At 42.0% G+C, this 25,051-nt stretch overlaps 1 protein-coding gene across 1 annotated transcript in view; it reads right to left on the bottom strand.

The window, feature by feature from the left end:
* The window catches only part of stk32a (serine/threonine kinase 32A), a 65,967-nt gene extending 43,875 nt beyond the window's left edge, over positions 1–22,092 (bottom strand). The window contains exons 1-4 of the mRNA XM_047608050.1: positions 21,624–22,092; positions 20,235–20,667; positions 12,281–12,336; positions 10,085–10,236 (exon numbers count right to left, since the gene is read on the bottom strand). Coding sequence (XP_047464006.1) covers positions 10,085–10,236; positions 12,281–12,336; positions 20,235–20,286 — 260 coding nt within the window. The 5' untranslated portion in view covers positions 20,287–20,667; positions 21,624–22,092. The remainder of the gene's footprint in view (positions 1–10,084; positions 10,237–12,280; positions 12,337–20,234; positions 20,668–21,623) is intronic.
* Between the last annotated feature and the right edge of the window lie 2,959 nt (positions 22,093–25,051).

Here is a 25,051-nt window from a genome sequence, read left to right on the forward strand (position 1 = left end):
CACACACACACACACACACGCACACGCACACACATTGTTGTAAATACCTCTAATGCAGCAGAGTTAGTTAAGGTGGCGGAGAGTCCAAGTGGCTGCTGTCGCAAGCATTTAGGAGCCACACACTGGACGTAATTGCTCCCTTTTCTTGGTAAAGAAAAAAAAAATACTGCAGCACCTTCAGAAAAAAAAACTGCAGTTTATTTAATTGTTACAAGATAATTGAACGTAGTTTTCTAATCTTTATATTCTGGTTTATTATTTTGTTTGTTGTTGCTTGAGATGCCCTGAGTCGATCCTTTGAGAGACACTGCAGACCTGGGTTTATTTTCATGAACTGGAATTATCTAAAATAACCTTGATCAAATTTAAGAGTTCACATTGCTCTTCTTTACATTCATTTATAATTTATGCCTCTAACTGCACTGACCAAAGTTTTGCTTCTCAGCCAAGCAGAACCAAGGTTGTTTCTTACGTTTCATGTCTTTAACTGGATTTCCTTTTTATAAAGCCTTTTTTATTCCTCAGGCACTTTACGCATGTTGTTTTTTTTAATTTAGTTTTCTCTTCTACGTTATTGTGTCTGTATTATGGTGCAAATAAATTCCTTTTTTTTTTAATTTTTGCCATTTAGCACAGATACATTAGAATTCCGGTATGTTTCCTGGAGTCAAGTTTAAATTTAAACATTTTAAAAGGGTATAATACAATTAATTACTAAAAAAATAAAAATAAAAATACTAAATACATACAATATATATGAACAGACAAAATGTGCCAGGACATGGTCTTGGGGTAAACTCACTGAGGCTGTGCAGTGTAAACAGTTCAGAGTTGCTCATATCGCAGACCTGAAAATATATTGGACATTGTTATGAAAAACAAATATTGTGTCGTGTATTGGATTGTGACAGTGGCTCCTTCTTCCCTCCCTACGTATCTGCAAGATGAATTCAGACCTTTGGCTGGGGAAGATGGCGTTGCTGTTATGGACGGAGGGGCAGCAAAGCCATCAAGTCAATCGATAGCAGAGTCGAGTCCTCCGTGAAACCAGTTTAATCGAGTAGAAAACCAACTCTCATGCCTGGCTGAGGTTCCCATGTTGTCTGTCCCAATAGTCTTTCAATCAAAAAACACGAGGTGGTAAAAGCTGAATGGGCTCGGCCGTCACTGACGGGGGGTAAAGTCTTCCGAGTAATCAAGACTGAGCAATATCTCACGTTGTTGTTGCTCAGGAAATAAGCCGCCACGAAGGCCTTTATGGAACGGTTTTAAACACACGTGCACTAAAGTTTATTCACTTTATGCTGCTTCACTGCATCCTATTGTGTGAGTACTGTTTTTCAAGATTCTATGAGAAGACACTGCAGTATGAAAACTACTTTTTTTGGTATTATATCTGCTATTCAACAACATACCTGTAACTAACCGACCCGGTGCTAATTGAGCTTTCTATTCCATGCTCTCCCAGCGATACCTGCAATCCATTTAGAGTGTAGCTTGGTCTCCAACATTTCCTCTTTACCTCCCTCTCTCGCTCGACCTCTGACCATGGCGACACGGCTCTTGGGTGATGTTTGAATATGAATTGAATCCCGAGTGGCCCGCCGCCACCGCTGTCCAAATGAATTAGACATGGCACTGATTAAGTTGTCCGCCGCAGGTAGGCTTCGGGCCACCTAAGTTCACTTGAGTTTCCGTTAATAAGGCGACATGACTAATGTGATTTAAGAGGCGCCTTCTCATTCGTGGTTTTATGTGGGAAGCGTGACTGAAAACCATCAAATGCTGGACAAATCACCTCCTGAATAACCAGATTAAAAAAAATAAATAATAATAATGATAGAAAAACAGGCATCCTGACACTGATGTTAAGATTGATGATATACAGTATAGTTTAATCTACAGTACTGTGCAAAAACTTAAAGCGGGTGTGGAATTAAAAGCTGTAAATTAAGAATGCTTTCAAAAATGTATTTTTATCAATGTACAAGTCACATCAATATCTGGTGTCACTACCCTTTGGGTTCAAACCAGCATCAATCTTGTAGACGCGTAGACGCAGCGGTCGGCCAAGAAAACTTGCAGCAGATGAAAAACACATCAAGCTTATTTCTCGTTGAAATGTGAAGATGTCCAGCAGAGACATCCGCTCAGAACTGGCAGAAACCAGAGGGACCCAGGTTCACCCATCTACTGTCTGGAGAAGTCTGGCAAGAAGCGATATTCATGGAAGAGATGCAGCCAACAATCCATTCCTCTCATATGGAAACAAGGCCAAGAGACTCACGTATGCACAAAAACATAGGAACTAAGGTGCAGAAAAATGGCAGCAGGTGCTCTGGGCTTAATAATGAGTGTCTGCGGGCAACAGTGAAGCATGGTGGAGGTTCCTTGAAAGTTTGGGGCTGCATTTCTGTAAATGAAGTTGGGGATTCGGTCAGGATTAATGGTGTCCTCAAAGCTGAGAAATACAGGCAGATACTTCCAGATCCATCATCAGGGAGGCGTCCCAAATTTATTCTGCGGCAGGACAAAGACCCCAAACACACAGCCAGGGTCATTAAGAACTATCTTCAGAGTACATGGAGTGTGACTGGGATTACATGAAGAGACAGAAGGATTTGAAGAAGCCTACATCCACAGAAGATCTGTGGTTAATTATCCAAGATGTTTGAAACAACCTACCAGCCGAGCTCCTTCAAAAACTGTGTGCAAGTAGAAGAACTGATGCTGTCTGGAAGGATGGTCACACCAGATATTGATTTGATTTAGATTTCTCTTCTGTTCATTCACTGCATTTTGTTAATTGGTGAAAATAAACTATTAACACTTCCATTTTGGAAAGCATCCATACTTTGGAGCATTTTTTCACACCTGCCTTTTGCACAGTGATGTATATCACATTAGTTTGCTACAACTGCAACAGGAACATGTGCATAAAAAAAAAAAGAAAAGTGTGAAAATGGGATTTTGCAGTGTTTAATGCTAACTTATACATAAAGTGCTATGACCCACAACCCAGCGAGTCGTCTGTCTCCATTTTTATGTTGCACCTGCGATGGACTGAAAAAGACCAGAGTAAATTCTCAACCATCCATTAGCAGCTGTTGTTTGATTCTGGGTAGAGAGCAGAAAGCAGCAGTGAGGCTGCGGCTTTGCACCTGTACATTATGTCGAAGAGGCGCAGACTCTTCATCAGCCTTCCTGGCACCGAGCCCGGTCTCTGTCTCTGCGTCTCTGCGTCTCTCTCTGTAGCGAGCTTGTTTGCTCTTGTCCGTTCTCTCGGTCTCTCTTGTCTGTTAGTCGCCTGTAACCACTACTCTTATCTCAACCCTTTTTTTTTTCCCCTTTCAGTGCCTATATCTGCTCGGCCACATGTGCATTTCAATGTGACCCGCTGGTGGCCTCCAGGCAGGCAGGCCGTCTGATGGGAGCGCATCCTGTGTGGAGCTTTTAGAAGAAGAGGCACCTCGGGCCACTTCAGTAATAGAAGACTCCACAAGCCACAGGTGGCTCACAAGCTAACGGGCTAATGGTAACAGTTCCTTTAAAAATAATAATAATAATAATTATAATGCATTACTAAGGGGAAGCACCCTTCCCTCTGTTAAAAAAGCAGATGTGTAAAACTTAAGCAGCAACCATTTCAAAATTACCAAAGGAAACACTAAACTTAAGGTGCTATTAAACCTTAATCCTGACCAATGGGAGCCACCGATTTACGCCAGCTGTCCAACCACTGCACTCACTTAACTCGCAAAAATGATGTGACGCCTCGGTCCGCAGAGCTCCATCTGTGAGCTCGCTATGGATACAAGGCAGGATCTAATGGGGAAATGTCAGGACCTGGTGCTTCTAATCCTTAAAGTAAATACCAAAATATAACAACCACTCATCAGCCGTGGATGAGTAGTAGGACGGATGATTCCTCCCTTTAGTGAAGTCGATAAACTAAATATATTCTGAACTGTAATTTGTGAAACTGATTGAGGCGATTATGGGGAACGCACACACACTGTCTGACCACAGCACCTCGCTGAAACGAACGCTGCTCAGACTGTGACACGTTGGATCGATGCCGACAGCCCTCCGACCTTCCTCCCTCCTCATCTCCAAACGCCTCCCTCTGACTGACGGCTCCCATCAGTCTGTGACTCCCTGAGCACCCACGCATGGCTGCACTGCCTTTCCAATACGCACATCCATTACAAAAAAAAAAAAAAAAAAAGCATGAGAATATCATGCATGTCCGTGTGATATATGGCTCCGCTCACAGTTTATAGTTTCTGGAGGGGATTTATCAGTGGAACGTATTTTTAAATAAAATACATTTTTGAGTTCAGTATTTCTTTCCACTCGTGTTTTTACTTCTACCAAGGAGCTAACACTTAGGCGGTAACGTGGAGTGGCAAGAACAGGAAAAAAGATATTCCTTCTGTTCCAGTGGGTCACCTTGACATCAGGCCAAATGCTTCACATGCTGACATGCTGCTTTCTAACGCACTTCAGCTCCTGCAGTGTTAAAATGAAAATAAGGATGTGACGTGCACATTTCCCAGAATCACAAGGACAACGTTTAGACCTGATTATTACACGCTCACAGTCCTCGTGATATCGGAAGCAACTCATTGAACCTATCACAGCTCTAAATGCTGCATACGATATGTCATATTCTTCTGATTTCACTGATAAAAGTCATTATATGATTCAACCAACACGTTTTTTTTTTAAAACAAAAGCTTCTTATTTTTTTTAAATGTGTGCCAACTTTGATTAGTCAAGAACAAAACCACTTAGACTGACATTTGTGATAGAAACTTCAGAGTCTTGGCTTTCAAAAGAGACCAAGATCCTGCAGAAGCTCCAACATGTTCATGAACAGCATTAAATTTACTTTACTAAATAGGTGGCGTTCCTTTTCTTTTTTCTTTTTTGCAAAAAGCCTGGAATGATACGAGGTTAACTCCATTCAAACTCAAAACTTAAGGAAACCATTTCCTGCACGGCACAATGTGACTGGTTTGCTTGACCTTTTATTTGAGAGTCCGTTGGGGAGGGCGGGGGACACACTGCTCTTGGCTATTTTTGAGAAGAGCATTGCCTTGTTTAAGACATAATAGTGCTACAGTTTGGTTTTCTGAGAATAAAAATACACACGCTTTGAATGATGTCTCGCTCTGCATAGAAATGTAATGCATTAGTAAGATTACATAAGCATAAAAGGGGGACTCCCTAAAGCGATTTAAGCTCTTAATGCACAATGTTACGTCTGTTAAAGTGACGTAACGCTCTGTTTCTTTCTTTGAATGGTATTGTTTTCTTTGGCCACGTTGCATCATAGCAATATTTGTCCCATGGAAGAGTCAAGTCAAAAGAGCTTTCACATGGGAGATGCCATTAACATAGAGTGTCTTATAGAATTTGTTGGAAGGAGCTTTGAATGGAAATTGTATTATTGTTATGTTTCTTTCTTTCTCTCTTTTTTTTTTTAAACTTTATTCCATTCGGAATTCAAACATAACGTAAAATAATTTGTCTACATTTTCATTTAAAGCATAGGTCTTCAACAGGGGGGTCGCAACATTTGGTTGATTATGCATTTTCCTATATTTTTTTTTAAATGTTTTTTAAAACAAGGACCCTCAATCTGATGGGGAGATTAGGCAGGGACCCCCTACCTACTATAGGTTTTCTATATTAAACTCATCCTAGTGCTTATAAATCCACATTAGTATCATTTTCCATTAATTATTCAAATAATACACAGGTTCAAATATCCATTTATTTTTATTTCAAACACGTGCAACAGTAGGGTGCTGTTGTTTGAAATAAAAATAAATGGATATTTGGTGGGGAGAAAGTGTGGGGAAAAAGCAAAAGAAAAAAAATATATAACATACTGTATATATATATATATAACCAGAGATTTTTCGACCCCCTGCAGTACCTCCGCAGACCACCTAGGTGTCACAGACCCCCAGTTGAAGACCTAAGGATTAGACATTTTTTTATAAACATCCATTCATTCAGGGCCTTGAGTCGTAGCACATCTGGATTGCGTGGTTCATTGTGAGGTGCAACTCAACATGAATATTCCTCGAATGAGTAACAAGAGTCGAAGGTCTAACAGACTCAAAACACTCATTGAAAGGCGTAACGCGGCGTGTCATGTTGCACGCTATCACTACCCTTTTTGTGTTCACATTGCCGTGTTATTTCACATTGTGTGGTCGCGGTCAAGGGCTGGCCATCCCTGACACCGTCTGCTGCGTCATTCATTGCCATAAAATTACACCTAAAAGGCTTTTAACGCCCAGACGCGCACAGTTTCCCTGAAGTGGTGCACCACTGAAACACGATTCCAATAATGTCACTTTGATATCACACCTCTCGATCAAATTAGTTTTAACAGATGGTATTGTAGATATTGTGGAATATTAAAATATGTGAAACAAACGGCTTTGGAAACATTATTACGTGCAGTTTTTCTTCCGCTCGCAGAGAACGTATAACGCAATCTGCCCTCGACACATACATCACAGCAAACGTGCAGCGTTCTTCCTCCCTGACATTTACTCCATCAACACACAGATCAACTGAAGCAGGCGACGAGACTAAAAGCTGGATCTTTGGTTGCAGTCGCTGTCATATACAGTGGAGGTGTTTCCGCGGCCTGTGTTTCAAAGCACTTCAGTGCCAACAAAGGCTCCCCTTACACAGCGGGACTTGCTGTCTCATCAGTAAACTGGTTGTACCAAAGGTTAAGAAATCTTCGAACTAAGTATCCCCTCAGACTCTGCACGCATGCGTATACTTAGTTTCTGTTTTGCTCCTGTCTTCCAAGTTTATTGTTGTTTGGCCGCTTGCAAGCGTGCAGGCAGACATCCCAGTTCGTGCCCAGAGGCAAATGCAGTGACAGCAAAAACGGAGGGAGGTGGTGGGGCGAGAAAAGGAAGCCAAGAAGCAGGTGGGAAATAGGAGAGGAGAAGAGGAGAAACAAGAGGAAGGTGAAAGTGGACGAGTGAATGAATGGGAGGATGGAGGAGGAATGAGAGGGGAGAGGGGGCAGACCAGAGGGGGCGGGGTTCTGAATGCTGCGGCGGTGATGTTCAATATCAGCGTCTTTCTTTACGATCCGATACTGAGTAAAATTCAGGCTGGTATTGGTGATACCGATCTGATAGCGATACTTTGTGTAAATACACCCTAAACCAAACAGAGACACAATCATAAAAAATATGTGAAAATGCTGTTTCAAACACTAAAAAGGGAAATAAGTAAAATAATAAGAGCATTATAATAAATTACGCCATCTTAACATCTTCTGAGGTGTTTCACAGGGTTTGTTGTGTTGCCACAACTTAATAGTTTAGTTACTTTCTACTGTCAGTACATTTTCATGCACATGAAAAAAAAAAGCCTTAATCCGACTTTAACTGGACAATTTAAGTGCATGCAAACACATCACTCCAACCAGAGTTCTCCTTATCTGATAGAGACACACAGAGAAATTGATTTTCTCCATCATGTATACGCCTTAATCAGACTTTAACTGGACAACACATGCTCCACAACCGCTGGTATGACCCCAGAACAAAAAGAAAGCCAGTCGCAGAAGAAGAAGAAGGTAAACAGAGCCGGTAGAAGAAGCACCGTAGAGCTAGCGCCATCTAATCTCCTCCATAAATAGCACGCACATTACGTACGAGATTAAAAAAGCTGTACTATCAACTCTTGTTTATTACAAAATGTAATGAGTCAACTGGAAAGGAGGATGTATTAACATGGTATTAGCTCGCTGACAAGACACATATCGCCACCTAGTGTGGAGGAGGAGGACGTGTTCCTGTCAGTTATTTGATTTTCTCTGTTGCATGTTTGATTTGAGAAGAGCATAAAGACCTGGTAACGGAAGTATCGATATTTCGGTATCGATCTGCACATCGCGACAGTGCGTTTCATTGCAGGTAATCTCTCCCCGTCTCTGACCTTGAGCGCTTTACTCAGGACAATTATAACTTATGCCAACTCGACATAGTGAGAGGGACAGAAAGCGAGAGGGGGAGGGGGTGAGGAGGATTGGGTGAGTGGGCACACAGCGCTGACCCAAGCACATCTCTGGAGGAAATCACCTCCACTCAGGAGAGGGGTGGGGGTTTACGCTGCCAGCAGCATTAACTTCCAACTTTTTTTTTTCTTTAGTCCAACGCAGCAAGTAATGAAGCAAGAACTCGCGTAGTTTGTGTGATGAGTCTGTACGCTGTGCGCTCCCCTACCTCCACTAGGCTTTGTAGCTCTTCTGCCTTTTCATGTGCCTCTCTTTTTTATTTTTAATGCGCTCCAGTTTATATGTATTCACTCCCACAGAGGGACGACTTTGTCTTGTTTCCCTTACACTGGTTATTAAAAAGACTGCCATTGATTCTGGCGGAGTGGCTTTCGCAAAAGGAAATCCGAGACAAGAGGAGGTGCAGAGATGATAGCAAAGCAAAAAGTACAAAGAGTAAGAGGAGGAAAAAAAAAAAACTGGAAAGAATCGGCGCCACAAGTCAAATGATGTCACTTAACTGTGCATACTACCTGCGTCTTTGTTGGGAGATATATAGTAAATAAATGTGCTTTGATATTAGAAATCTGCACAGCAGGGACTTTGGCTATTATTCCTCATCTATGGACAGTCATCCCCTCCTCTCCACTTCTGCTGCCCCCCCCCCCCCCCTTGACAGAAAACCAGGGTGGCTTCTCTGGAACGTTGCAGTGTGGGAGTGCTTATCAAGAATTAATGACGCCTTTCAGACGGAGACTTAACAAGCCGTACTTATCAGGCATCGCGAAAGTACGATTCCTGGTGCTCTGTAAACTCTGGCTTTCAAATTATGACGAACGAGTTGCTTAAAAGTACCTGATGAGTCATCTTAGATTAGCACTCACAGTTTGAACAAGCGTGTTCAGTGCCGAGGGAAAGACTTCCAAACCCCCCCCTCCTAACTGCGGTGGGGCAGACGAGGAGCTGCCAAGAGAGGAGCGTCATGAGCGTAAAGGCTGAGCTTGGATCAGTGAGCAAACTACATTTCCCTTTTAGCGGCTTCAAAGGGTGAGATGACATGGACGGAGGCTTCCTTGATGGTCAACACCTTTCAGGATGAGACCCGCGGCCGCCTGATGCTCTTTCTTTGTGTCTGCAGAGTCAGTGATTTAATGAATACGATGCAGACGCCGTAAAAGTGAAATGTGTGACACGGAGTAGGCGACTAAATCCATCAAAAAGCTGCTCCGTATTCGTGGAGATGTTCTCCCCAAATGGAAGGCATTTGATTTTCACAGCAGCTTTTTGTATACGTAGTTATTGAATGGAAGAATCTATGACCACAGAAGTGAATAACAACAACAACAAAAACACTTTAGGAACAACCTAAAAAGAACATGAAGAACAGCTCAAGGTGTTGACCTGGCCTCCAAACTCATCAAGTATCTGTGGGATGATCCATTCCGGTATTGATGATAATTGTGTTAATTAAAAAAAAATCTATTTAAATATCGTGTTAAATGTAATATAGTAATTCGTTTTTCAAAATGATTTTGTGATAGTGTTTATTTTGAACATGCATGCTCCATTCGCCCACATTTAACATAAACTGCTGTAAAATTAACAGTTTGGCCCACGACCCCCGTCCTCCAGATTCAGTTTCAACCCTACACTGGGAAGAATGTGGGAACCCCTGGTGTTAATGATCCAATGCCACTTGAACGCAGTGGGCGTTTTACATCTGCCATCTGTTATTTTGAGGGTAATTCATCTCCCAAAAGAGAGAAGAAGAAACCCATAGGACCCAAAGACCCCCCACTAACAGCATCCTGTTTCCAGACACCAGAGGACTCCCTCAGAAGGCCCAGGTCCATTCTCTCATGAGTTTTCTAGAGGCACAAGGGAGACCTACACAGTATTAGCCAGGTGGTCATAATGTTATGCCTGACCGGTGTAGTCTGTCATCTTAAGAATTCAAAAACTAGCTCCCGAACTCTCTGTGAGGCCATTTACAGAGACATGTCGCACTCAAGTACTCATTAAAGCGCGGTGGCTTACCAGAAGTTGACGAGGAAAGGATGTTCGAGGTTCTGCATGATCTGCAGCTCCTTCAGGACGTTCCTCACTTCATTCCGCTCCACACACTTCAGCTTGTTCATGTACTTCATGGCGTACATCTTCTTGGTGTCCTTCTTCTGCACAATGCAGACCTGATGAGATCACATTGGGTTAAAATCTTTATTGCTGTGAAACGCTTCAGTGCTTTGCAGCGTTGGAGAGAAAGACGCATGCAGTGACTTTGACACACAGCTCACATTATTCTTACAAAATGACCATTAAATCCTCACTGTCAACATGAGAAACCCATTTTTTCTGCAATAATTAGGCTGGCGAGTTCAGTTTTTGGAAAAGAACACGCAACGCAAATTGGATATAAATATGTTCGAGGCCCTAGTACAGTGGGTCCTTGGAGCCCCCACTACTTGTATCTAAGAAACATTAGAGAGAACCGGCCTGGGTTAGCAATTTAGCAATAATTTAGCAATAGCAATAATATTAGATATTGTTGTTATTTTTACTACTTTTAAGTCCTTTGTTTGCATATAGGACACATTCTCTTAGCTTCGTAAATTGAGTCTCCGTCTTTTTGACTTTGATGAAGGAAACTCTGATTAAAATGGCTGTGTCCAACGTGTTATTTTGAAAGCAGTAACTTCTGAGTTTGACCACTCAGAGCAAATTTTTTTCCGAAGTTGCCATTTCCCTGCATATTAAATGAAACAGGTGAAAACTGATGGTGAGCTCAGATCCCACAAGTTTAGGCGCATACCCGCTGTGATCTCTGGTGCCCCTCCACTGCTCTAGTAGAATAAAACCACAGACAACTCTTTCAAGGGCTGAGTTTGATGCATTTTAGGTGTCAAAAAGAGGACATATCTGGGAAAAAGAGAACATCCAGTCACCCCAGCGATAATCTATCATTTTAAAAACGTGGTGTGTTCCAGATTTTTTTTAAATCATCAGTAAATAACATGTAAAACGTATGGAGTGGCGCATCAGGAAAATGATTAGTGTGTTTTCTAAGGCTTTACTTAATGCATGTGCCTCATGAACCCATGTAACATTCCTGCAATAACCAGTAATCTGACAGTAAAGGAAACTTTAAACGATTTGTCTTTTGTCTCTGTGAATTCAATCTTCTCTTTAAGAACTTTTCACACCAGTATACGTTGCATTTCAGAAACGGTCAGTCATTAGGTCGGCGAGTGCATGTCAGCGGGAAAGGATGAATAAATCTAAAGAATGACTAATGTAAAACAGCCAGACACAGCTGTGGGATCTGAGCGGTTGCGGTTGCACGTGCTGTACACGTCAAACTGTTGTTGTTCTCCGTCTGATAATAGACGGACGCCTGTTTTCAATATGCAGAGGTGTGATGCCCCGTATTTATAGTAGCCGTGCTCGTCTGTGCTAGCAGCGTCAATAAGCCAGTGATTACTGCTATCTAAGAGAGTGATCTGTGGAGCAGCTGGCTCAGTTAATCAGCCAAACCCTGACCGCATCACTCCTCCCATCGAACAGCTTGCCATCTACAGTGATTAGAGCGCTTATCTCTCGCTGATGTCGCCTGTGTCGCATGCATGCGTGGATGCATGTCTATATGTGCTTTCATGCGCTGCAAGTGCCGATCTGAATTAGTCTGCGCTGCATGTGGCGTAACGATAAGACGGAACACGACCGCTCAGACTCTGCTGGTTGTTCTCAAGCAAGTTAACGCCGGAAAGCTTTAGTGGACCGTTAATGATAGGAACTGTACGGCCTAGGAGACAGGAAGTAATATTATTTGTAACAACAAGTTGCAACATGTTGTTATTAGCATGTATTAACACGTGGAGCTCAAACTAGTCGCCGGTCTACAGACATATTAGTGCTCTTTTAGTGTTAGTGAGCAAATATTTAATGATTTTTCCGATTAATCAGAAACAGCTGAAGCCAAAGAATCACATACACGATTGGTGTTTCAATACTGGATGAACTGTTTGTATATTTGTTGGGATGCTCTGTGTTCTACTGCTGCCTTCTCATTATCATCTCCTTTGCTGTAACTTATTAGACTTATTTTCTTATTGTTTTGCACGGGGAACTTAAGCACTGTACCCTTTTGGGATTAATGAAATTCTAATTTAATTCTTTGTCTTTTGTACCCGCTCTGATGGAATCGGAAACAGTCCGGAAACACTAATGCAGACTTACCTTTCCAAAGCTTCCTTTTCCTATTGCCCTCAGGATCTGGAAATGGTCGAAATTGACTGTGGTGGGAAAAACAGAAACAGAGAGAAAATTACCAATGAACATGAAACAGAAATTCAAGCCTGAAATGGTTTAAGACCTTAAAATGTCCTGGTTATTCCTTCAAGGACGCTGACACCGACAACAACCAGCACCTTTACTTCATCAGCACTCGTTCAGCATATTGCACTGGAGCGGGCAAAAAATAAATTCATTCTGTTTTAATGGAGATAATTATTAAATAGTTATGTTTCAGTGTCTTTCTGTCTGTTTAGCTCAGTCAAGTTTTATTGTGATTTGGACTCCAGACAGAGAGAGATACTTTTACATAGACGGCATCGTTATTGCTCTGTCAACTTAACTTCCAGGATCGATAACTCACTAACGAAACGACGTTAAGACAGAGGCTACGATTATTTCCTCTCAGCAGCCTTGAATCATGCAGGTTCGAGCACAGCGTTAAAAATGTATTCCTCATCTGGTTAAAACGTGATTTTATTGTGCATTTTGCTCTACCTTGTGTTACAGGTAGATACAAATCTACGCAGACATTAAATCACATATAAAAAAAAGAATAAAATGAGCGGCATCATGCGGCAAAATCTAAGCGCAGGCTCAGAGGGGACCAGGCTTTCTCTGTGGCAGCCCCTAAAACGTGGAATGATTTGATTCTGCACATTAGACATCAGAGACTACGTCCTTGTCCTTCCTTTTAAATCTCCTCTTAAAACTCATCTCTTCTCCGTGACATTTCACCCTGTAAGACATTGATTTGATTTTCATTTTATTTTATTCTTTTGTCTTTTTAATTCATCTTATATTCATGCCGTGTGCGAGTTGTTCTGTCTTTTATTTATTCTTCTGTACAGCACTTCGACACCCTGTGGTTGATTTAAAGTGCTAAAGCTAAGACTGATGGAGGTTGCCAGGTCGAGTCCTCTGACACATGTCAAATAACCTTCAGCATGAAGCGTGTTGTTTCAGACATGCTGTCCTCTCCTCCCAGCCCTTCTATTTATTCTCCTCCTCTCTACGTGTCACTCACGCACAACCCAAACCAGATCCACCTCGCTCTCCCTCCATCTATCAGCAACATTTATCGCTTATTGGAACCGGATGGGGTTGTTTGTTTCTCGCTGCCATGGCAACCAGGACAGAAGGTTTTCCCTCTCTGCCGTTTCCCCGAGGATGGAACAGCTGCTGCCCTCTCTTTGTGCTCATCTGATCGCACACACACACACACACACACACACACAGATCTACACGACGCACTCACAATCATCATCGAAAACACACACGTTTATTGGCCATAAAGTGCTGACTTAAAACATTACCTGCTTCTTTTTGCAGCAGGGCACAACGCGTGCGCGCTCACTCATTCTGCCTGCAGTCACCGGATCTATTGGATGTGACAGTTAATGTTATGCTCTGTTAGTCACGTATCGCTGGCACTTCTTCCCCTCTACACTATCTGTGTTGGAGTGTTTACACAGCCCACTCTTGATGGCGTCCATACGAGGCCTGCTTTACGCTGCGCGCACATTTATTAGCCAAACCGTATTCCCAAGGATTCATTTTATTGTTGCACACACAATGCTCCAAGGTAATCCAAAATGTTATTAAAACTCCATTCTGAAAATGAGAGTAGAAGAGAGTTTACATATGTGTGTGTCCACAGCGGCTGATAAACTACAGTTTTTCCATCTCACATGTTTTTGTGTGGAATAAATAAGTGTCACGAAAGGGCAGTTCAATAGTATTTTTTACAGTCTTTATAAACAATGCTGAATGGTTTTCTGTCTCTGTGTGTGTTAGCCCTGTGATGGAAGGTGTTTCAGGCCAAGGACCCAAACTGATGGAGACCAAGTATGGACCCCCTACCTACTATATATATATTATATGTATTTATAAACTGCACTATGTATTAAACATAGTGCAGTTTATAAATAAATACATTATACATTATTATTATCATTTTGCATTCAGTATGAAAGTATTGAAATAATTCACAGGTTGAATTTTTTTTTCATTTCAAACATTTGCAACAGCAGAGTGGTCGTGCAACTGCCGTAAACATAAACATACCTAACTGGTACATATACAACTGAGTCACCGTGTAACATGCGGCCTTATGATTGGCTCAGCAGCGACAGGGGTGTGGCCTACTGTGTACAGGAAGCTTAGATTGACAGGTCTGGACTAGTGTGGCGCTCATCTTCTGCCTCCATTTATCCCTTTATTAAAATAAGTTGGATTCATGTTAATGTGTATTTGAAAAAAAATTTAATCTGTGGGGGGGAAATATATATATATATATATAAGATGTCTATCAACCAAACATTTTGCGACCCTCCCTGCAGTTGAACTATGCTCTACAGGACAAGCGGTTACAGAAACCTAAAACCAACAAACCAACACTGACATAGAGTATATAGCCACTCCTAAAACAAACTGCCATGAAGCTTTCCTCCATGAGGACCTGTCACTTTCTTGATCTGTATGTGCAAAAAAAAAAAAAACATTTGCTGAAGCAGCAGCTGCAGCCCCCCTGATTCTGTTCAAAGAGATGTGCTTTCTCCCCTCACTGTCCCGTAAATCTCCCGATGAGATTTAAGACAGGTTAGGATGGGTGCCAAGTCATTATCGGGTCGTCTTTGAGGCCAGGCCTTTACTGGATAGCCAAGCATTGGAGTATTTTGTCATGCGTGACAAAGAAATTGGCAGTAGGTTTGGTAGACGATTTTTAGTCCATCCAAAAAGGTCCATCTAGCCTTCCTTAAGCGTAGCAGCCCAGGCCTTACTGGTACCTGACACTTAAACTTCTGAACAGTTGCATTTTCAGAGAGACTGTGGCTCTGGAAAATGATTCCTCGTTCTTGGTTCTTTTTGTTTAGAGTGTTACATGAGGCAGTTTTGGACAATTTGGACATTTGAATATTAGTCAAATAGACTCACCCATACAGGGGTGGAGCCGAACCCGAACAAATAGTTTTAAAATTAGTGGTATTCGAGAACAACCTATCAAAAAGCTGCTTTTTGTCATGTGACTGCAGTAAATATTTGTGCATCTGCCCGGACTGAGTGACGTTCAGGAGTCGGGATGAAAAGTCTTGACTCTGTAACAGAGGAGGTTCTGACTGGACAAAACAACTTAACTGCATCACTAGTTTTGTTGAATAGATTTTTTTTTAACTTCTTTTAACTTCTTTTAACAGAGGCAACAAATAACATTTGGGAAGCAGAGTTTGACCTGGAGATTATTCCGTTCTATTAGCATTGAGACGTCTGCTGTCAGGTTCTCTCATTAGCATTTGTCTTAGATAGCATCCGTTAGCTCGATAATTCAAACTATTGTGTAGTGGTAATGGTAAATGGTCTATCTATCAAAGCACTTTATAGTCACAGAGGGTCACTGTCTTGCTCAAAGACACTTCAGTATCGTCACCTACGAGCACCAAATCATCATCACAGTCATGTTCTGCCCCTTCAAGAATAAATCACCTGTTAGCTGCATGCTAACGCTAAACATCAGCCAATATTACATATACATCCATTATTATTATAATGACTAATTAAAGAATGCTTATTTTTACATTTACATATCCTAAATTAGAAGCAACTAAAAAAAAAAACTTTTTTCACACCTAATTTGAATTTTATTCGAATATAAATACTGGATGCTTTGCACAACCCTAAACCCATATCACCTGAGGTAATGAATCTCTCTACACCTTGGTATGAGATGTTTATCACTTTAGATGTGCTCCCCCCTTACAAAAATAAATATCAAAGCATCCAAGTTTATATGTTTTCAAGTTGAAAAATATCCATGAAAACGATTGTGCACAAAGTGTGCTGTGTAACACACACACAGATGTACATGGTAATTATCCTGCTGAGCTACTTTCAGATTACGTCCTGATGGGTTTTTCAGAAAGACAGCTGTGGTTCGTGGATGATCCGTGATTGCAGGAAGAGGAACAGTCAAGGAGAAAGAGCGAGAGAAGCAGGGGGCACGGTGGACTCTCTCATTTTACCAGCAGAGCTTTGGATGTCTCGGTGTGCGGGTATTAAATGATGGACACACGAATAACTCAGCGTGTAATGATCAAAGTCTGCACATGAGTGGAATTGACACATTGACAGTCTGATCTGTGGCGTAAACTGACTGAGGAAATCATTCATCGACTCATCTGCTGGTCAATTTGAATTTGACTGACACATGCTAATCAGTTTGGATTGAAGTAATCACGCTTGTTCTCTGAGCCTCACACAGTGTCAGTGCAGTGCAGTGCAGTACAGACTGGCAGATTGGTTACTCTGTTCGAGTATGTCCAGCCTTTGCTGTCCAGCTTTGAAAATGCGTCTGGTGATGCATCCTGGACTACATGTTGATTTACACATTGGCCCTCAATGACCAGAACACATGATGAAATATGCATCATGCAGCCAAACAGTCCTTAGCTAGGAGCCAGAGAACCTTAAGCTAGGATTTCTGAGTGTTCAATCACTTGGGATCTAGAAATAAAAATGGTTGCCATTATTAAGACCCTTCCTCCGATTTGGACGTTAATACCCTATAATCAAAGCAGAGTTTGTATTTTGAACCTATATTAGCCTTATTTAACTGCAGCTCTGTCAGACAGCTTAAATACCACCAATTGCACCAATTTCTAAACATGTATGTATCTAACTGTAAATATGTGCTTTGGCTACAGAGACTGTTTGAGCGGTTTGTTGGTCTTTCCATTGAATTTACTAGAATAAATATATAAAAATGCAATTACTGTTTAAGAAGGAGTATTTATCCCACTATGCTTGTTCACTGCGAATGTATGCATTATCATTGTATGACTGATGGACAATATAAAGATGGAGGATGGAACAGCTCCTCAAAAGTGAAGTCAAAGCAAGTATAGCTCCCCCTGGTGGCTGCCTGCAGTATATGTCATAAGCTCCACCCCCTCCATGTTAATGGAGGGGACAAGGGTCGAACTAACGCACTAAAATACACATCTTTTTTTTTCCCCAGGATGGTTTCTGTTATTTTCAGTGGTTTATATAATGTGAAACTGTCCCCTGGGATAAATAAATGCTGTGTATAATCCAACATTTCTTTATAAGTGGTGGAGGTAGAGCAGAGCGTAGTATTAATTCAACAAAAACACAAGTGAGTCTGGAGGTGGTCGAGGCATTGATAACTCTGCATGGCTCTACTCTTGGACCGTATTTATCAGACTGTGGCTCCAGGAAAATAGCATCTGTTTGGCCAGTGCAATGGAGTAGGGATCACTGACTGTATATACTATGACAAACCCACTGTGACATCACTCATGGGATTTTGAACCTCGAAAACGAAGCCAAAAGTGGGCGGAGCCAGCGATCGTCATGTTGGATGAGCTTTACTCCGCCCACACACAGATACTCCCAATATGGACACGCCCACCCAACTATCCGCACCTGTCACTCAAACTGGGAACGCCCTTAATTATGCAGAATTTTAAACTTATAAAAAATAAAAATAAACAAATTAGTTAAAAAAATCACCCCCGTACAGTCGTCATGAATAGTGAAATAAACTATTGAGACCAAAACCGTTTTTGTACCAGGCTGTAAACATGTTTAATAATGCTGTAAAGTTGGGCTTTTTAACATGGTGGTCCATGGGGATTTGCTCCCTTTTGGAGCCTCAAGCGGCCACTCGATGAACTGCAGTTTTTTACACGTCCGCGTGGGCTTCATCGCTCAGACCTGGAAGTTGCCGCGTGATTTGGCCTGAGAATGTTTCCTCGATCTTCTCAGTTTGTCTGACTGAAAACCACATGCTTCTAAACCTCACCGAGAGACACGGGGACGCAATTTAAGTTGTGCCGATACGTGCCCTTGTGTGGTTCCTCGCCCCGTGAAGGGTTAACCAGAGTGTTCCTCTTGCGCAACGTGCGCAAACGTGCACGCGCCACACGAGGGACGCGTGACGTGCGCACCGCGATCTCTGAAGAGATTAACATGTCTTGGCAGAGTTCACCTTCACGCATGCACCTCAGTGTAAACCAGCTGATGTGAAGTCACTATAAACTATGAAATATGCATCTGTCCCTGCGCTGAAACCAGCAGAGAAAACAGGGTATGCATTTAATTCAAGAGTCTAAAGCTTTTAGTTTGAAAATGTCTCATTACAAGATTATTTTCATTAAATAGTTCTCCTGGATAACTTGAGGACAAAATTAGCAGTGATCTACATAAATGTGTCACAAATTAAAAAAATATAATGCTCACATTACACATTTTGTATTTAAAACTTAACTGCTCAGATACTACGGTCAGCATGTGCGATGGTTCACAGGAAAAGTAACAAACAAATAGAAATTTCATCGGCGCGGCCACTATCACCTTCCCGTGACATTGGATACCTCTGAAGTGTAAAGTGAAACCTCGATTTGCATCTTTATTGCTACTCAAAGGAGCACGGAGTGACACTTATCAAAATATAACAGTTCTAATAATTCTGTGCACATTACTACTGGAAGCCACCGTTGCCATGTCAACAATCTTTTTCTGTGTGTTTTTTTTTTCTGCAAGCTATCAGCTCTTGTTTAAAGTGTCTTAGTTTTTCAGTCTCTATCTGTAATTATGTCCTCCTTCTCTCTATTATCCCTCCGCCTCTTCCCATCATGACCTGTGTTTCCCAGATATCTCGAGAGTGTGTTTATATATATATATAAAGCAGTAAGGGCACACGCTGCAATACCAAGCAATAACGAGTAAAGGAACACCCATTTGGTCCCTCTGACCTCAGGAGGAGAGCCCTCTCTGCCTGTGACGTGGGTTTCATCAGCGAGGGGATTACTTTGTTTTCCAGTGCGCGGGGCTTTTTCTAATTCAGAACGTTCCCTTTGTTTATCATCCCTCTGCCCTCTGTGAAAGCGCCCACGCCGTTTGCGAGAGAGGAGTCGGAGGAGAAGACGCACTATTGCATTAGCTCGGGAGTTCAGAGGAGCGCCGTTATGAGTGACATTTCCAGCGCGGCACACCAGACGACTAGGCAGCGAGGTTAACCGGGAGTAATGACTTCATCTTTGACGGAGGTTGCCTACGGTGAAAAGGAGAAAAGCCGTGTGTGTGGATTTTAATTAGCGATGCACTAATCTAACAGTCGGCATGAAAGAAGGAAAGAAATTTGGTTTCTTGCACAATGGTGAAAATCACATCCCAGCAGACAGAAGTTAAAAGACGTTTTACAGCCTTAGTGAGCAACTTTATGAAAAAAGAAAAATCTCTCTGTGATACAGACAAAAACCTCTATGGTAAGAAAAAAAATATATAACAGTCACTTCTGACTAAATCACTGACTCATGTAACACTGGCTTATATCAAGGTGCAGCCGGACTGGAATTTGTTTCAGGGACTGACTCAGATCAATAAATTCACAGTGTATTATGTGGGACACAAAGAAAAGGAAAATTAATTTTAACCGAGAGCCTCATTCAAACCAAGAGCTTTACCAATCTGAGTAATATCTTTCGTAGAAGAAGACCTTGATTTTCACAAGTCTACAAAAAAAAAAGGTTTAATGTAACAGTGAGGCATGTCTGACGGAACCAGCCATCAAAGATATGAAGATTCTGCGTCAGAAACATAATGAACGATTATCTTTGAGATTCACAGAACAACTTTGTTCACTCTAATAATATGTATCTTGGCAAAGGGCGGGTGGTGTAATTAGCTCCACATCAGTGTAAGTAGTGGGTTTGCCGAATAAATCATTTAACACACTGACGAGGCTGCAGAAAAGACGGGCAATCAACGGCCCACGCGTCCTCTGTATTTTCTGTCATTTTTTAAAATTTCTCTTGCTACGCATCTGAACCAACAAATGTCCACATAAAAAAACAAAAAAAAAAAACATTTTAACGCTCACCTTCTTCTGCGTCATCAGTGACCGGAGCCTTGCTGGACTGTCCGAGCCCCATGGCTGCTGCTCCTCTTCGTCTTTTCCTCTTCTGCTCAACTCAACTCAGCGTCCGACGTCTCTGCCTCTGAGACGCACTCATAGCCCGGTCAACAATCAGCCACAAACACACACACACACACACACTCAAAGTCTCACGTACGAGTCTTGAATGCTTCTTCTTCTTCTTCTTAACTCTTAACTTTGTCACTGCCACGCATCATTGCACACACTCAGAGTTAAGGACTAAACACACACACACACACACTACGGTGCGCCACGGTTTGCTGTCTGTCTTCACTGCCGCTCAGATGAGTGCAGGTGAACGGGAGACTCCTGCCAGCCAGGAGTAGGGAGGGTGATGTGTTAGTGGCTGTGACCCGCTGTTGACTGAGAGTCTAACCTGTGAGGGGAGGCAGGAAAACATGACACCATCAGCAGAATGACGGAGACAGAGGAGGAGGGAGGGAGGGAAAATGATGCTCTGAGGGAAGAAATAGTGGCCGTGGCGCTGACGCTGAAATGGGCTTTGCCAGGTCCACATAACCAGGTGCGTTTTCCCACCTCCTCCGCTTCTCCCTCCCGTCTGTCGTTTATCAATTATTCAACTTTTATATTTTTAATCATAAAGCCCACAGGAGCACTTGTCTGCGGTGCGTTTGTGACGAATGGCAGGATCCCACTTTCCCATTATGAGCACAAAATTGGAGGCTTTTGATTTATAGTTTGATGCTGTTATGTACTGTAAATGGAATCCCTCAGGCTGCCCTCTCCAGGACCGCAGATCTCATGAGTTACTACGTTTATGCTCCACTGCTAGAAAAAAAAATGAAAAGAAGACTCTACTGTCTGATGCAGCTGAAGTTAGCGTACATTTGGGTTTGTGTTTTAGTGCAGGCATGTTGTTACACTTAGAATATGGCATCCATGAACAATTAGGACGAGGTGCACACGAAAAAAAAAGTAAGTTTGAGTTGTTTAAATGGCAAAAGAACATCCTACAAAATCATAGCTGTACTGTAGCTTCCTGTTAAAGTGAGTGGCAGGCGATCTGATGAATAAATGAATGAGTGAATGAACTGGGGCTGAACAGGTAACCTGGCAGGATTCACACAGTTACGGGAAATCCGTTAATGAATGTCATTTCAGCACTGCATGATAAAGTCACAGCTGAATTCTGAACATCCCTCTCGGGTTGAATGAAATATTCAAAAACTAGTGAGGGAAGCCGCAGTGCCGAAGCTCCCCGCAGAGGACACCGCGCTCGGAGCCCCTTATCTGATCGAACGGGAGGACATGGGCTGAATAGAAAGTGCTCCCTCCCGCATCCGTGCAGGGCAGCAGCATGCGGGCACCTACCTCTGGACGCTGCCGGTCAGTTGAGCATGGCACCATCTCCAGCCCGGTTTGCTGCAGAGATGCGATGCGATGAGAGGGGTGGGGGGCGCAACAGTGCAGCTCAAAGCATCACTTGTCCGGTGTCCGGACGACGACGCACTGGGACACTTGCCACCAGCAGAGAAAATAAATAAATTTAAAAAAAAAAATAAAAAATAAAAATTGGAACCTCGCAGACGTGACTTGCAGGATGCGCCGACGGAGTGCAATGCGAAATCCCGTGCAGTGGTTCTGGAGGACAAAAGAGACAGGGGAGCCGAGCGGGAGGTTCAGGGGGAAACTGCTCGGCGCGTCGCACTGATGAGAGACTGACCTCCACATCGCAGTCTGCGTTGATGGGCTGGCCACCACCGTGCGTCTGGAGAGGCACGTTTCATAAGCTGCGCGGCTGATCCGCTGTAGCCGGGGCTGGCGTTTCCCTCTAGCCTGCTTTCACTATCTTACATAAATAAAAATGGCAAACAAACAAAAAAGAATTCACCTTTTAGATATGATGCAGAGAGAGGAATCGGTTCAAAAGTTTCTGCAGAGTCACAGTAGAAGTAGAGTTTCAGGTTAAAATATATCAAATTACCATCAATGACTTTTCCCCGTTTTATTCCACTGCGTTTATATCTGCAGTAAAGTCATTTTTTATTTTTTTTTAATCAATTCTACTTACCACCATGGAGTCAGAGGTCATTTTCAGCGTTAAAACAGCGCCCTCTGCAGGCCACACGGGGTTGCCACCTCGCTAAGCAGTTAAATGCACGGTAGGCAGTTTGCGGTGGGAAAGCTGGTTCAACCTGACTCCCCCGGCGAAAGTCAGTCTCTTTACAGACCATCGGAGTGTGCTGCCTTTAATAGCCTTTAAAGTTATATGGAAATAGTAATTATGCATGGAGAACAACAAGCGCTCATCTCCCTCCAGTGTCCAATTGTGAGTCTACACAGACGCAGTGTTATTGTTCTCCAGGGAAATTCTTTTTCCCCAAGATTCAGTTTATGGCTAAATGGTCATATATGCAGTTTATGATGAATACTGGGTCAGATCACTACGATTCCCCACTTGCTATAAAATGAAGTTAAGCAGCATAAATGTTCACAGCGTTTAGAATCTCTAATTTCTCTGGGATATTACTGACTGACACATTACTACTTACTGTTACTGTTACTGTCCTTTTGAGCAAGGAACGTAGCCCTCAGGCATCATTAGACATTTTTGTTAGTGCACATGGAACAATTTCTGTAACAAAGTCACTCCCTGGATCTGTTGTGTCGTCTCCACTCAAAAGTGGAAAAGAGGAAGAAGAGGAAGAAGAGGAAGCAGAATGATGTGAATCCACCACAGAGTCCACATCAGACTCTCCTTCTGAGGATGTTTCATTTCCCTGCTTCTCTCTGGGAGTTACAGGCCACATGTTTTCATTCTGACCCGTTTCCACAAAGAAGAGCCTCTTCACCTTGGTGGCTGGTTGTCATGGGAAGGAAACGACCAGAAAACCCAGCTCCAAACAGAACAAGTACTGAACACTAAAAATGACAAATTTGACAATTTTTCTAATAAATGAGACTAATATTGCAAAGTGAATGATTGTATTGTGTCATAGTTGAGAGATTAAAAAATGTAGTTATAGTGGGAGTCAATGGGGCATTTTTGTCCGCTAACGTCACAAGGGGGTAGTAAATTTTAAATCTAAATTAGTTTCTGCTACACAAAAACTAATAATGCAATCGAGTCACTATTTTATATCACCTTGGTCATATCCGAGACTGGTTTGGAAAAAAAAGTCCCAGCCACCCAACATCGGTTTATTGGAAAATGACTCATGTTTTTTTTTGTTGTTGTTGTTTTTTTTCACAAGGGTGACTTTAAGGAATCAAACTGGCATTTAAAGTGTTCAGACCCTGAAAAGGATTGAATTCTTGGAGGTCTGTGTAGTGGTTTAATAGATTTATGCAGAAAAAAAGCAGAACAAAACATTAGTCGGTTATTTTTTTTTATAGCAGTTTTTTGGACCTGGACATTTTTGTCCTTAATGCCTCAAGAGGGTAGTAAATTAAACTGATGCCTGCGGGTTAATCCTCTGCCCTTCACAGAGAGCTTCATTTCATTGGCTTAAAATGATGAATCAGGGTTTAACTGAGATTCTCCTTAAACGTGAAGCACAATAAAGATGTTCCTTAGACAGCAAACGTTTCAAGTTTGCTGTCTAAGGAATTTGGTTCCTTTTGTCAAAATGCTTTATTCCACAGAACAATGGTTCTCTGGTTACATCTGAAGCCTTTATCAACCAACAGTAAAACACATTCATCCATTATAGGGTCTACACAGTCGCCCTGTCCCTTGACAACTGAGCACGGCAAGGTCAGGAGGAGACCGGCTGTGTTCTGGGACTCGTGGATGAAAGATATGCTTGCAGTGTGCACGGCACATTTTCTTCCTCTTTAAGCCTCTCCATCATTCCAAGACACATTCAGTGTGGGTCATCCATCTTCATCAGGAGGTAGGGGACAGACCTCTGACTCTCACGCTGCTAAAGACGGCAAACATCACTCAAAACCAGGCCAGTCCCTTACTGGGCCCTCGGCCGCATCAGGAAGAGCGGTCGAGTTTCAGATGTGATGAGTGATGACGGTGTCGTGCCACACCTGGACAGAGACAAAGTTGAGCAACTTAACACCTTAACACGCAGGAGCACACTGCATGTGTCATAGTGAATTCAGATTTTAAATCAATAAGGGAATGTCTTTCTTCTTTTTTTAAAAAAAAGAAAAAAAAACGGAAAAAAAAGGAGCTGAAAAAGGTGATGATACTAGAATTCTGTGAAATTCGCCCCATCTAGTGGATGAAAATGAAATTACATGATAACATAAACCTGGTTTTATGGGATTTCCTTCACTTAAATGGTTAAGATTCCTCTCTAAAGTGTCCTTCTTCCCAATACAAAATAACATGCTTAATTATAGCAAACATATCCAAGGCATGTGTTTTTAAAGCACAAGTTTCTTTGTTTTTTTGTTTTTTTAATATGTGACATTTATTTTGTACATTTTCCTGTAGAGTATAGGTGAAGAAACAGTTACACATTTTCTCTGGGATTCATAAAACAAGATAAACTAAGTCCTGATAAGTCTTTTTGTAGTTTTTATTATTATTAATAGATAAAAAAAAAAAATAACGTTTTTAGCGAAGAAATGTCATGCTACTGGCTGTGTTTTCTAAATCCTAGTAGAATATTACGTATGTATTATTAATCAGCTCCTATCTCATTAAAGTTAAAACATTTGAACTCTCTGGTCCCTTCTGGGCACAAGAATATAACAACTAGACGGAATTAAAACATGCATCTAATTCAGCTGAAGTACCATATTAACAGAGGATCTTAAGTCTACAGAAACATGTTTTG

Source organism: Mugil cephalus, chromosome 15 (genome assembly GCF_022458985.1).
Source record: "Mugil cephalus isolate CIBA_MC_2020 chromosome 15, CIBA_Mcephalus_1.1, whole genome shotgun sequence".
NCBI lineage: Eukaryota > Metazoa > Chordata > Actinopteri > Mugiliformes > Mugilidae > Mugil > Mugil cephalus.